General features: G+C 42.7%; 1 protein-coding gene across 1 annotated transcript in view; it reads left to right on the forward strand.

Annotated features, from left to right (window-relative positions):
* TRAPPC3L (trafficking protein particle complex subunit 3L) overlaps positions 1–14,726 on the forward strand; it is a 63,602-nt gene that overhangs the window by 33,570 nt on the left and 15,306 nt on the right. Inside the window, exons 3-4 of the mRNA XM_075266874.1 lie at positions 1,436–1,533; positions 3,089–3,188. Coding sequence (XP_075122975.1) covers positions 1,436–1,533; positions 3,089–3,188 — 198 coding nt within the window. The remainder of the gene's footprint in view (positions 1–1,435; positions 1,534–3,088; positions 3,189–14,726) is intronic.

A 14,726-nucleotide genomic window follows, 5' to 3' on the forward strand; every position in this document is an offset into this window, starting at 1 on the left:
AAATTATATTAACAACAATATAACTTCTTGTTTGGTAGAATAGCATGGAAGCCAAATCACTGTAAAATGGTACAAGTGTATGTACTGTACATAACCATAACAGGTCACCCATAAGCTTTTATAGGACTATTCATATGTCTCTTAGGGTGCATTCACACTGAGTAAACGCTAGCTTATTCTGAACGTAAAACACGTTCAGAATAAGCGGCGTCTAAAGCAGCTCCATTCATTTCTATGGGAGCGGGGATACGAGCGCTCCCCATAGAAATGAATGGGCTGCTTCTTTCACTCCGTGCAGTCCCATTGAAGTGAATGGGGAGTGCCGGCGTGTACGCTCCGGCATGAGCAGAGCTTGCCGTATACGCCGGCACTCCCCATTCACTTCAATGGGACTGCACGGAGTGAAAGAAGCAGCCCATTCATTTCTATGGGGAGCGCTCGTATCCCCGCTCCCATAGAAATGAATGGAGCTGCTTTAGACGCCGCTTATTCTGAACGTGTTTTACGTTCAGAATAAGCTAGCGTTTACTCAGTGTGAATTCACCCTTATGCCGCTAATTGCTCCAGGGGTAGAATATTTCCAACATTGACTACAGGGCTACACAGAAATACACGGTTATTCATGCACTGTGCATGTTTGGTGAACTTTTATCCGTGTCTTTTTTTCAGTCCAGTCTAGGAGTAGATGCTAAAAGAAAGGGATAGGAAGATAGGGATAAAGGAAAGTATTGACAATGCCAGGTATAGCCATAAATACTGCCAAAGCTGCACTGTGTATATGTGATTATATATTATTATTAATCCGAGTTGTTTTCCTGCTGAGACTTTCCATTTTACTGAGCTGCATTATCTTGTTTATGATTCCTTTAGCAGTCGAGGATGATACATTTTATAGCTGTCATGGCAAGTGGCCAGTAGGGAGCTTCTGTGGTCAGATACTTAAATTATGGATCATTTGGAACATAAAAAATGTTTGGTGGGATAAGGACACAGCGGAGGTCATATATAAAAATATTACTCGTAAATATTCTTGGACTCTAAACTGCAAATATAATGAAGCATGTTTTTATATGAAAATCTATGGAAGAGAAAATACATTGTTCTGGCATACAGTATATAGAAAATTCTAGAGAGATTATAACTGCATCATTCACACAAGAATATTCTGAATATGTAGATTATGTTAGTCACAGCAGCTGTTTACATGACTATGTTTGTAGCTATAGGGGGGTGCTATATAAGCAGTGTATCCTGGACCCTGATGGGGGCCCAAATGTACCTTTAGAATATTGATACATTTTATTCGCCATAAAGGGCACAAGGTAGGGCTCCATTTAAAGATCAGACATTGGACCCAAGAGCTTCAAGCTATTCCTTTATCTATGCTATATACAAATATGCATGACTTATATCACAATTTCTTCTTTTGTTTTAGAGCAGAGATCTCTTTGTTCTCACTTATGGTGCTTTAGTGGCAGAATTGTGCAAAGATTATGACAGCGATGAGGAAGTTAACAAATACTTGGATGCAATGTAAGTATATAGTCTATGTCATATTTAGCAGGCATCTTGCTTTGTGGACAAGTATTGTAATACAATAATGCAAATTTTATGATACAATGTTTTTTTTCTTTTATTAAGTAAATAGTAATTGTATTATATTTTTCAGAGACCAGTTACGTTCCCAATGATATCAATATAATTTTTGATAGATTAATCTTTTTATTTGACGATATGCTTAATAAAACCACATATGTTGCTAATCTCACACAAATTCAAAGTAGAAATAATTTACAAAATGTTTTATTACAAACACTTTTTTTGATTAGGTTTTTTAAGTCAACTCTTGTGACCATGAGTTTCACATCTGATAATCCTAGTCATTCATCTGAATGGGTGACCATTAGAGATGAGCGAACACTAAAATGTTCGGGGTTCGAAATCCGATTCGAACAGCCGCACACATCGACTGTTCGAACGGGTTTCGAACCCCATTATAGTCTATGGGGGGAAATGCTCGTTTCAGGGGTAGGCAACATTCGATCAAATTCTACTTACCAAGTCCATGAGTGAGGGTCGGGCTGGATTCTTCCTCCTGCGCAGCGTCTCCGTGTCCTCTTCCGGCCTTGAATTCACTCTGCTAGGCATCGGGCCTGGGCAGAGCCGAGTGCGCATGCCCGCACTACAAGCGGACATGCGCAGTCGGCTCTGCCCAGGCCCGATGCCTGGCAGAGTGAATTCAGAGCCGGAAGAGGACGCGGGGACGCTGCGCAGGGAGAAGACTTCTAAAGGTAAGAGAAGAACCACCGTTGATTGGCAATGTATAGCATTCTGCCAATCAATGCTGGTTCTGCATCGAATCTTAACTTCGAACAGCTAGTAGTACTCGATCGAGTACAAGTATTTCGAATACCGTAGTATTCGATCAAATACCTACTCGATCGAGTACTACTCGCTCATCTCTAGTGACCATGCAATAAAAGGCCAGACTGAGTTTCTTATTTCTTATTACAGGTTCCCACCTGCATTCAGGTTTCCATTTGTGGGGTCTGCTTGGGGACAGAAACCTCAAACGTAGACTGGGTGCAGGTGTGAATCTAAGTTTAGGGATTCTCTGCTGTGGTTAATGATGGGGTTGTAAGCAATCATAAGGAGAATTGGTACCATAATGGATAAATCAGAAAGTGGTGCTAGATAGTAGCTGAAACTCAACAAAATCCACAAACAACCCCCTATGCTAGGGCAAATCACTTCAGGTGGACCTTGCTAGGATTGTGGACCAATGAAAAGCCAGAATACAAAACATTAAGCTGCTAGCAGAAAGTGGAACCCATTGAAGTCAATGGGAGGTTTTTTTTTTTTATCAGCGCTGAAATTCTACACCAAATTCCTCACCATTTTCCTCAGTGTGAATGGACCCTAAGCACACAACAAAACAGCTTTAATTGCTAGAACCTAAAACTTGTCAATTATGCATGACATACATTATATAGTATGTCACGTCTCCATTTTTATAATGTACAGTTCTACTAGCCTTTTATTTAATTGCACGCTTTAATTTTATCCAAATTATTCATTCTATTTTCAGGGGATATAACATTGGAGTTCGATTAGTAGAAGACTTTTTGGCTAACTCTGGCATAAAGAAGTGTCGCAGCTATAGTGAAACAGTGGACATAATTGCAAAGGTACTATAAATGCATGCACATGCCATATATTATACAAATTATGGTCAGGCTGTTTTTGTAGTGAGTAATATGGCCATATTTTAGAGTCTTTTTAGTGTCTTTAGGGTCTTCCATGCTCTTCCCCATTTCCTGTGAATGGCTGTAAGCCAAAGTGCTGGGACAAGAGTCTCCCTGCTGTGCCATCTGTATCTTTGGCTATGCCCATGTGATCAGGTAGTTTCCAGCTGTAGATGGAGCAGATCAGCAGAAGAGTAACTCCAGCGTTACTGCAGGATTTACACAAAACTATTTGTTTCAGGAACATGAAAGACAGTGGGGTAAGATCTTCCAGGCTAGATTTATTTATTGAATGCAACTATATTTGTTATAACTAGAACATTCATGTTGTGGAAGCCTAAAGCAAAAAAAGCTCTGCACATACAGTACCATTACTTCTAGTATACATATTTATATGTTGTTTGTGAAGTATTGCCAGATTTGCTCCACAGTTGTATTTGTTGTGATAGATTAAAGGGGGAATGCGGTTTATAAAAAAATATTGATCCTATGACAATATTCCTTAATGTGAAGAAATCACTAATACATATCACATTAAAATTATGCATAATTTAGCTGATTTCCCTTCAGGTCACGTGACCACATCTTTGACGCTTCATTTGCCTGGAAACTAAATGTCACCGTGGCATGTGACCTGTTCTCGAGGGATGGGGGAGATGAGAGAGTGTCTTAGATCAGATCACATGCCACAGTCATGTTTTGTTTCCAGTAGAGATGAGCAAACACTGTTCGATCGAATAGGTATTTGATCGAATATCAGGCCGTTCGATGTATTCGTTCCCAATCGAATACCACGCGGCATACGCAGTAAAAATTTCTATCCCCTCCCACCTTCGCTGGCGTGTTTTTGGCACCAATAACTGTGCAGGGGAGGTGGGACAGGAACTACGACAACGGAGGCTTTGAAAAAAATGTTAAAAACCCATTGGCTGCCGAAAACATGTGACCTCCCATTCATAAAAACAGCCGCCGCCATATTCGTGTCATTTTGCGGTGAGAGATAGGGAGAGAGACATATCTGCTGAGGGCTAAATAGGCATTAGCTTGAGATAGGCAGGGAAAAACCAAAGAACAACAACAGCTCCTCTCAGAGCTATACACTGCAGGGACAGGAGTCCAGCTTTCCACGGATGGTGGAAAACAGGGATACAGAACAGTTACTTGTTGCACACCATACGTGCACACCAGCTTTTGTTAGGGGTGACCCCACACAAAATAGCAGGAATCCACAGCAGTTACTTCTTGCTATATACGTGCAAACCAGCTTTTATTAGGGGTGTCCCCTCACAAAATAGCAGGAATCAATAGCATACTTCAATACTTACTCAATACTCAATACTTACTCAATACTTCAACATCAATACTTCTTGCTATATACGTGCAAACCAGCTTTTATTAGGGGTGTCCCCGACAAAATAGCAGGAATCCACAGCAGTTACTTCTTGCTATATACGTGCAAACCAGCTTTTCTTTGGGATGTCCCCTCCCCCACAAATTTGCAGAAATACAGAGCAGTTACTTCCTGCTATATACGTGCAAACCAGCGTTTATTAGGGGTGTCCCCCACAAAATAGCAGGAATCCACAGCAGTTACTTCTTGCTATATACGTGCAAACCACCTTTTCAGGTAGTGTGTAACCCCAAAAAAGGGATACAGAACAATTAGGTCCGGCTATGTACGCTCAATCCAAATATCCAGGGTGTGTACCCCCAAAACCTAGGTGGGAGACACCAAAATTCAGTCAGGCTATGTACGCTCAATCCAGTTTTTCACGCTGTGTACCCCCAAAATCTAGGTGGGAGAGACAGAAATTCAGTCAGGCTATGTACACTCAATCCAGTTTTTCACGGTGTGTAACCCCAAAACCTACCAAGGAGACACAGAAATTCAGTTTGGCTATGTACGCTGAATCCAATTTTTAAGGGTCTCCCCCCCCAAAGCTAAGTGGGAGACACAGCAATTCAATCAGGCTATATCAGCTCAATCCAATTTTTAAGGGTCTACCCCCTAAAGCTAAGTGGGAGATAGCCGTTCATTCAGTCAGGCCATGTATGGTCAATCCAATTTTTAAAGGTCTACCCCCTGAAGCTAAGTGGGAGACAGTCGTTCATTCAGTCAGGAAATGTATGGTCAAACCGATTTTTAAGGGTCTACCCCCACCCGAAGCTAAGTGCAAAGTACAAATTGATATAAATGACATTGGTGTTCGCTAGATACAAAAAAAGTTGAAGATTGAAATTTCCCACAACCCAGTGGTTGATGAAGGGTCAATGACAGTGGAAAATGGAAGGTGAGGAAATTCATAGCCACATGCATAGATAATAAAATATGGGTGACTGAACATATGGGGAATTGAAAATAAGGTCCTAGTAGGGACCACTTGTAAATCACATTTAGAGGAGCCGTGTTTGAGTCTGGCAAGCTCCAGATCTGCTACCAGGTTCCGGCCATTATCACATATGCAAACATGCGTGGGCCCAGGTGCAGCGGGGAAAACCATATTGCCATATCATCCTGGATGGCATCCCTCACCTCGGAGGCAGTGTGCGGTCTGTCCCCCAAGTTGATGAGCTTCAGCACGGCCTGCTGACATCTCCCCACGCCAGTGGTACAGCGTCTCCAGCTCGTCGTTGGGGTCGAGGTTGTGGAGCAGGAGTAGGCTTTCAGAGAAACCCTGCCATGAATTTTGGGCTGGGAGAGGAGATAGGCCACCCCAGTTTGCACCCCGGACCCAGACTCCACTACATTCACCCGGCCTGTGATTAAAGATAAGCAGCATCCCTGACCGCAGGCGCTTGTCCATGCGTCGGTGGTCAAGTGGACCTTGCAGCAAAGCGTGGAACTCTGGGCCTAACTGATGTTATGGGACACGTTCAGGTGCAAGGCAGGGATAGCACACCAAAAAAAGTAGTAACGGCTAGGCCTAGCATAGGGAGGTGCCCCAGCTGCCATCTGGTGATGGAAGGCCTGGGTATCCAGAAGCATAAACATCAACATCCCCAGGGCCAGCAGTTTTTAAATGAGGCCGTTAAAGGCTTGGGCATGTGGGTGGCTTGCGCTATACTTCTGCCTGCAATGAAACGCCTGGGAGATGGGGAGTGGCTGGAAAGAGGCTCATGATGGTGCAGACCAAAAGGGAGGATGAGAGTTAACTCCCCAATGTGTCAGAGACAGATGTGTAGGTGTCCAGGCTGGTGTACATAGTGAAAGAGGCAATGTCGGCAACGCTGGGCGACGATTGCCCTGCGTTTGCTCTCTCCCACTGAGCCCAGGGCTTGCCTTCCAAATGACAGCGCACGCAAAAGGTGGTAAGGTTGCTCTTTTCAGTTCAACTGTGAACTCAGTTTAGACTTGCAAAGTGTGCAAACCGCACTAAATTTATCATGTGACTGGTGACACTAGGCACCTCAGTGGCAGTAGTTTGGTCAGGGGGTGCCGCTAGCCTCCTGTGTGACAATTAAATCATCTGCCACTTCGTCATCCTCCTCTTCCTCCATCAATATACGCTGTGAAGTGGACAGGAGTGTGCACTGACTATCCTGCAGGAATGGTTCTGCTCCTATGCCCGACTACTCAGCGTACAATGCGTTATCCCTGATGGTGATGAGGGATTCTTGCATCACACACAGGAGCGGGATTGTTAAAATCAGTACTGCGTCATCAAAGCTGACCCTCTTGGTGGACTCCTCAAAGACATGGAGAGATCTCGCATAAGTCTGGCAACATGGGCGAGTTTTGCATGAGTAGCTAGTACATGGAAAATCTTTGGCCTTGCTGCCTCTGGACATGCCTCTGCCTCTAGCCACCTTTTTTCCTGCTTAGCTCGCTGTTATGGTCAGCAGGGTTTATTAAAAAAATAAAACAAACTAAACCCTACGAAGTCCTCTGGGCCACTGACTACTAACCAACCTGGTGTGAACACAGTCTAACAGTTCCTGTCACTGCAGCTAAAATAAACGACCAGGTGTGCTCTGTTATCATTCACAGAGGCCTGTGCAGTCAGAGCAGCCGCACAAATAAACAAACTGGCTAGCCTGAACTCCAGGACAAGCCAGAGACCAAGTAAACCCTGTGTGTAGTAGTTCCACCCAACCACCCAGGCAACTACTGCCAAGCCCACTCCCAGTCACCCTGTCTGAGAAGTACTGCTAGCTGACCCTACTGAGTTTTACCACAAACACACAAGGCAGCATGCTGCCTGACTAACAGTGGCATTGCTATCTCAGGGGCAATTTACTAGCTAGGGCAATTCTTGTTTACAGGCTGGAACCCATACATACATACATACATACATACACACACACACATACACAACACACACACACACACACACACACACACACACACACACACACACATCATTTCAGGTTTTGGAATGTGATCATAGAGCACCGGGAGTCCAGACCAGCCCCCTTATATAGGCAAGGGGCGGTCACCAGCAAATGGCCCAACTGCCCAATCTGAGCGTCCATAGGTCGACACACATGTCGATCAACCAGTCGGCCACGCCCGGCTGCTGCAAGGCAGATTAACCCTTGCAACCCTGTACTGTGCAGAGGAACAGACAGCGACACCCATATCATGGCTGCAGTCTCTGCACAATCCTAACACTCGCCTCCACATCTACATATCATTTGTGCGATTTTTTGCTCTCCTGAACCAGAACAAAGGATGAGATTTTTAACTTACATCGGGGGTCGATGATTGCAAAAATCCATTATTGTTTGCTCTCCATGATGTGAACTATGCCTTTGTCTCTTGAAAAGCAACCTAACATAAAGTCAGCCATGTGTGCCAGTGTGTTACTTGGCATGACTTATAATGAGCTTCTAACCAGCACAGTTGGGGGAATCAGGGTGGATTGAGCCTCTAACCAGAAGAGTTTGAGGGCATTAGTGTGAATTGAACCTAGTAGGAACATAATTAAGGAGGAAGAATTGTAGAGGGTGAGCACACACATCAAACTTCATGTCAGGGTGCTTGACACTGCTGGAGATGAAAATGATGGGTCTATCCAGTGGCTGTTCATTTTGAAGGAGGGTGGTGTTTCAGCACTCCTGCCAGGAATATTGGGCGGGGAGACAAGGCAGGCCACCATAGTTTGCGACCCGGTCCCAGCCTCAACTACATTCAGCCAGTGTGCCGCGTTTGAGATGCAGCATCCCTGGCCACATGCACTTGTCCACGCATTGGTGGTCAAGTGGAACTTTGTGCAACTTAGCGCAGAACTGAGGGCCCGCCTGATGTTACAGAACACGTGCTGGTGCAAGGCTCAACTCACCCTAAGGGCCAAAAACACTGCTGGTGAATTTTGTTCAGTTCCAAAGGACTCTGTTTAGATTTGGCTCAGTCGCAGCTCCAGAACATACCTTTGAAGGCACGGTTTCCTTTAGTGGCTCCATCTCAGCAGAATGATGTTGGTGAAGCTTGGTTAAAGCTGGTGTTGGAAGGGAAAGTGGTTTCTGACCTACAGCTAAAGTACTGGAGCATGTTGTTTAGACTATTAACACCTGATCAGAACACTGTAGAGGTAATGTAGAGTCTGATATTAGAGGACCATTACCGGTAGTAGTGGTTGCAGCCAATTCTCCACCTTTGCGGTCCTCTAAATAAAAGTTACCCCCAGGACTTGATGCCAAAATGTTATCAATTTCCCAATCAAAATCAAGGTCAATGTCTGGGTCCTCAGTCCAATCCACTGCATCAATCCCACACAATGAGAGTGATGGTTCTGGAACCACCGTTTAAGGGGCTAAGAATTTTAAAGGGGCTAACACTCTGTTGGTGCAAGGCTCAACTTACCCAAAGGGCAAAAAACTCTGCTGGTAGGGGCCACACGGTGGCTCAGTGGTTAGCACTGCAGCCTTGCAGAGCTGGAGTCCTAGTGTTCAAATCCCACCAAGGGCATAAAACCATCTGCAAGGAGTTTGTTTGTTCTCCCTGTGTTTGCATGGATTTCCATCCCATATTCCAAAAAAGACATAATGATAGGGAAAAATGTACATTGTGAGCTCTATGTGGGGCTCACAATCTACATTAAAAAAAAAAAACTCTGCTAGGGCTGAACTAAGTTAAAGAGCCTAAAACTCTGCTGGAAAGAGGCTGAAGTCACCTAAAGGCCCTCAATCTCTGCTGGTAGCTCAGCTTAAGGGCCTCTACCCTAATTTGGAAGGGCTCACGTTAAGGGCCAGAAAAGTGAATTTTATAAGGTCTCACCACATCACACACACACACACACACACACACATCCACAATGACAGTTAAGGGTGGGGGCTTTTGGATTTCCCATTGCCTATTCCATCTGTGGTTGTCATGGGCAACGTGATTTAAAGGGGTGCTTGTTAATGTTTCTTTAGCTTAAATTTGAGTTTCTGTCCATCCATTTGGGGAAGAAAGAAGGTTTCCAGGTATTTTCCCACTTTGATAGAGGTTTTTTTGAGTGTGGAAAGTGTGTAGTTGTTAGGCTGTGATGGTGGGGTAAAACTGTGACTTGGGCTTGTTAGATGCCCCCAGGCATGCTTCCCCTGCTGTCCCAGTTGCATTGCAGAGGTGTTGGCATCATTTGCTGAGGTGTCATAGTGGACTTGCTGACCCTCCTGAGTCGAATGGTGGGATCCCTGAAACAAAACATTTTTCCCCATAGACTATAATGGGGTTCGATATTCGATCGAATAGTCGAATATTGAGCGGCTATTCGAAACGAGTAACGAATATTGAATATTTTACTGTTAGCTCATCTCTAGTTTCCAGGCCTCTGTGCTTTTAGGAAGTGTGCAAACGAAATACAAAACGTCACGGATGTGGTCGCATGACCTGAAGGTAAATCAGCTAAATGGCGCATATGTTTAACGTGATGTGCTTTAGTATTTTGCTTATATTAAGGAGTACTATCATATGACCAATATTTTTTATACATTGGATAACCCCTTTAAGGTTGTGTATAAATTTAATTTGAGAAGTCACATACACAGGATGTATTCTGTACTGTGTGTCTTATACATGCCTGTGATGCATGTCATACGGTGTCATCTATCACCCATAGGGATTATTGTAGTGGATGCCACATGGTATACATAATTTTGCTGTGACCCTTGCACTTTCCTATACAGTTAAAAAAAATGGTATGTAAACATATGGTATGCACACTTGGTCAATGATAGCGGATTTTCACGGTATATATATATAAGTGTACAGATGCCATATGTATTTAGTCTAACTTTGCTTCATTGCTTTGACTTCTATGATTTTAAATTCCTACATCCTACAATGGAAAGTGATTCACAAGAGAAAAAAAATCAAGAACAATGGATTTATAGATGGTTTCCTTGTAATGTGATTCATAATTATTCTTAATACTATGTAGCTTACTAATATTTTCCTTCTTATGTTAAAATAACAGATGCTCATCAGTGTTTTAGTAAATTCCACCACACCTTATACATTTATTCATCTTAAACAGCTTGTGATCTTGGTGGCAAGTCTTCTGAAAATGATGTAGTTATCCCACTTATAACTTTTTTTCCCCCTGAATAAAGGATGTTAAACATGTTAAATGTTGGGAACTGTAGTCTTCAATTAGCTAGAGCATAGGAAAAAAAAATGTGTGTTCTAAAGAGAACCTTAATGGTGTAGGCTGAGGGAACACATGGTTGAAAAGTTTATATTTTTTTGGTTGTTGCAGATTTTGATACTTTTATTTGAGCCGAAGCCAAGAGTGGCTTGAAAGGGAATGAGAAATATGAAGGAAGCTCTTACACTTTTCTCTTTGCTTAAATCCACTCCTGGCTTTGGCTCAAAAATTGCAGCAACATCTTCAAAAAAAAAAGCAGTTTTTCTGCAATGTGTGGCCTCCTCCTCGAAGATACTTTGACACTTGGATTGCGTAGTCTGTCCTTGTGGTCTGTTGCTCTGATGGGACAGAGGCATGGATGAATCAATAAACAGGAATTTGTTGTATCATTGATAACATCGGATCCATAGTTTTCTCCTCAACATTGCCAGATGAAAAACTCATGCTTATAAACCTTTTTTTTGTGCTCAATTTTTAGACGGGCTCCTTACTGGAGGCTCCAAACAGAGACTCTGAATGTAGTCTAAGATGTGTTTTAGTCAACCTCTTCCTGTGACATACATAGGCAATGCAAATTGCAATACAGTAAAGTGCAAGCGCATAAGTAAACAGATATAACAAAAACATAATTTCAAGCGTTATCAGTGAACACTTTGCACCTCCATCTTTGACTGTATACAGCCTCCTTATATATGTATTATTGCTTTATACGGTGGACCTATTCACTAAGAGCAATTTTTGGCACAGAATAACCAGCAGCCTTTAGATTTTTTTTTGCTTCTAAATGAGTATTTATACAACAGCTCACTATGTAAAAATTGATGAACAGGGGATCTCAGCAGTAAATCGGACCCTTAACTAAATTACCATATTAGAGACAGAAGCATGGGAAAAATGTTATTGTTATAAAAAGTCCCATACTTTCATGATTTCTTCTAAATATGAGTATCCCGACCCTAATAATGTACAATCCAACACAAACTTTGATGACGAATGGTTTTACAAATCTCAACCCAAATCCCTTTAAAACTGGAGCCCCATGTTGTGAATATGCAGCATTTGGCCACGGAGCAAACACCACAACAAAAAATACTGTACCTGCAAAGTGAATGGCAAAATGGAAAAACTGCAATTTCAAAAACCGTTGCGTTTTTGTAAACTGCAGCATGTCAGTTATACCTATTAAAACGCTGGCGGTTTCTGTATAGGTATAAATATGATGAGTTTTTGCTGTCGTCTTTTCCACATCGGTTTATGGCTGCAGGTGTCTATTTGATGCCTAGCATAAATGACATTTTTTGTATCCAGGATTAACTGTTTAATAGCATTTTGCAACGTCATTCAACTTGGTAACGCCTAACCTATAAAGTTAATCTTACGTATATCCTCAGACTCTATTTTATGTAATCAGCAATGTCATTATCTTAATGCAGCACTTGCTTATTCTATGCATTGTTCATCTACAGGTCTTCAATATGACAACACAGTTAAGTAACTCTTTGATGTTGTGTTACAGCTTGTTGGAAAATTATTGTTTGAATATACTACTTAGTTCACAAATGATGTGTGATGATGTATGTAAAGGTCTCCAGACAAAACCCTTTAAATCAAAGCTAGTCTACAGTCAAGATGGCTATGTGACAAAGAGATGGCTATGTAACAAAGAGATGGCTATGTAGCAAAGAGATGGCTATGTAGCAAAGTTAGAGTAAAAGTGAGGAAACACATTCATCTGAGCTGTCCTGCGGTTTTGACTGGGTAAGAGCAGGGCACCAGGGACAAATTGTCATAAAAGGCAGCCATGTTAGTAACTCTTTCACACTTCTTATGCCAGTTAGAGTCATCATTACTGCATGAAGGTGAGTTCATTTTGTCCAGGTTTACACCTGTATTGTTATTTCTATAATTCATAGCGCCAAAACAATGAAAATTTAGAAGGTGTCTCATCTGCCTAATCACTGATATGACAGACACTAATAATATCTGGGAGACTCACCGACTACAAGTCAACAAAGGAATTATATTCCAAAGGAGAAGGTCATCTGCACTCACACAAAGGGATCCTTTATTGCAGTCCAAGTTCACACTATGCATTTCAGGGGATCCATCTTTTGCAAGTATATACAAAATGGCATATAGGCATCTATGGTGATTTGTGATGCTCTGCTTGTCTGGATCCACTCCATGATGATTGAGGATTCTGCTGCAGCTCCATAAAAGTATTCTAATACAGTGTTCTTTAACATTGTTGTGGCTATACACAACTTAACAAGGTGAGAGTCCATTGTGACTGTTTTTATTGTCTACCTGCACTCTCCTTTCCCCGGCTCACTCCTACACAGTATTCCCTGTGTTACAGTATCACACTATGTGGCAGTGGCGTAACTACCGCCGTAGCAGCAGAGGCAGCTGCCACAGGGCCGGGGACATTAGGGGCCCGGCGACAGCCGCTACAGCTGCATTTTTTTTTTTTCCTTAATAGGCTGTTACCGGCTGGAGTTACTCCAGCCGGTAACGGGCCCTATTTACTTACCCATCCTGGCTGGGCCGGGATGGGTAAGTGACACCTTGGGCCCCACAAACACTATCATTATACTCGGGGGTCTTTTCAGACCCCCGAGTATAATGATCGAGGCCCGGGAGAGGTAAGATAACATAAAAAACACTGTTACTTACCTCTCTACGATCCAGGCAGGCTTCAGGTCTAGTCGTCTGGCGTCTCATGACCCCGGCCTGCGTCCCAGGTCATGTGACGTTTGACGTCATTGAAGATGGACTATAGCAGAGGCTGACAGCGGAGGACTGCCACAGAGCCGGGAGGTAGGTGAGTAACAATGCTTTTTTTATGTTTTTCTCCCCCTCAGTCTCCAATTATTATAATCTGGGGTCGGAAAAGACCCCAGAGTATAATAAATGTTTATGGGTGTCCACAGTGGGGCATAATACTGTATGCAGGGGCCACTATGGGGGATAATACTGTGTGTAGGGGCCCCTGAGGAACATAATAGTGTGTGCAGGGGCCACTATGGGGCATAATAGAGCGTGCAGAAATGCGTAGGAGGGGGTCGGTTGAGGTCTTCGGCGTTGGTGTCGGTCGGGGGGGAGCACATGTCAAAAGCTTTCCACGGGGCCCTGCCATTCCTAGTTATGCTACTGCTATGTGGCACTGTGTTTTTTCTGTTTTATTCTAGAATACTGACAACAATGAGGTCTGCTGGCTTTCTGATGTGGAATCCATCATGTTTATTGGCAAGTCTATAATGGAGTACCTGTAGACCATAAGAAAAAAAAGGCCCTTCATTTACTGCTGTGTGATGCTTCATATGGCGCCATAAAATGGATCTTCTCTTCAAGGCAAAGTGGGGCGATATTATTAAGAGTGGCGGTTTTGTCTGATAGTCTTAATCCATTTGAACGTTGGCATAAGATGCACCAGAATTATTAAGAGGCTCCAGCCTAACAATTATGGCAGACCATGAAGATGTCCTGTATGCCAGAAACAAAATCTACACCATCTCATGACAGTTTCCTAGAGAGGGATATAGTAAATATGACAAGTCAAGGCAGCCTACCTAAATTCCCAACACTCTCCACCAACAAAATGAAAAAAAAGTATAAATTTTTGCATAAAAAACGCATGCACATGCAACAAAGATTTTGACTTTTCATGCCTTGTATGAGCTAGTGCTGGAACAAGGATGACACAATGTATTTACCATACATTCAACACATGTAATGGGCACACTTGATTTTGCACTGAAAACTTATATTGTAGTGTAAATGATAGTAATTGTGAGCACAATAACCTGCATAAGCTTCTCCTGGAAAACAAACATTGGCTCATTTATTATTTATTACAAACTGTTTAAAATACTGATATTTTTAGGCGTGTCCATGAGTTTGTAATATT

This window comes from Leptodactylus fuscus, chromosome 3 (assembly GCF_031893055.1).
Source record: "Leptodactylus fuscus isolate aLepFus1 chromosome 3, aLepFus1.hap2, whole genome shotgun sequence".
Taxonomy (NCBI): domain Eukaryota; kingdom Metazoa; phylum Chordata; class Amphibia; order Anura; family Leptodactylidae; genus Leptodactylus; species Leptodactylus fuscus.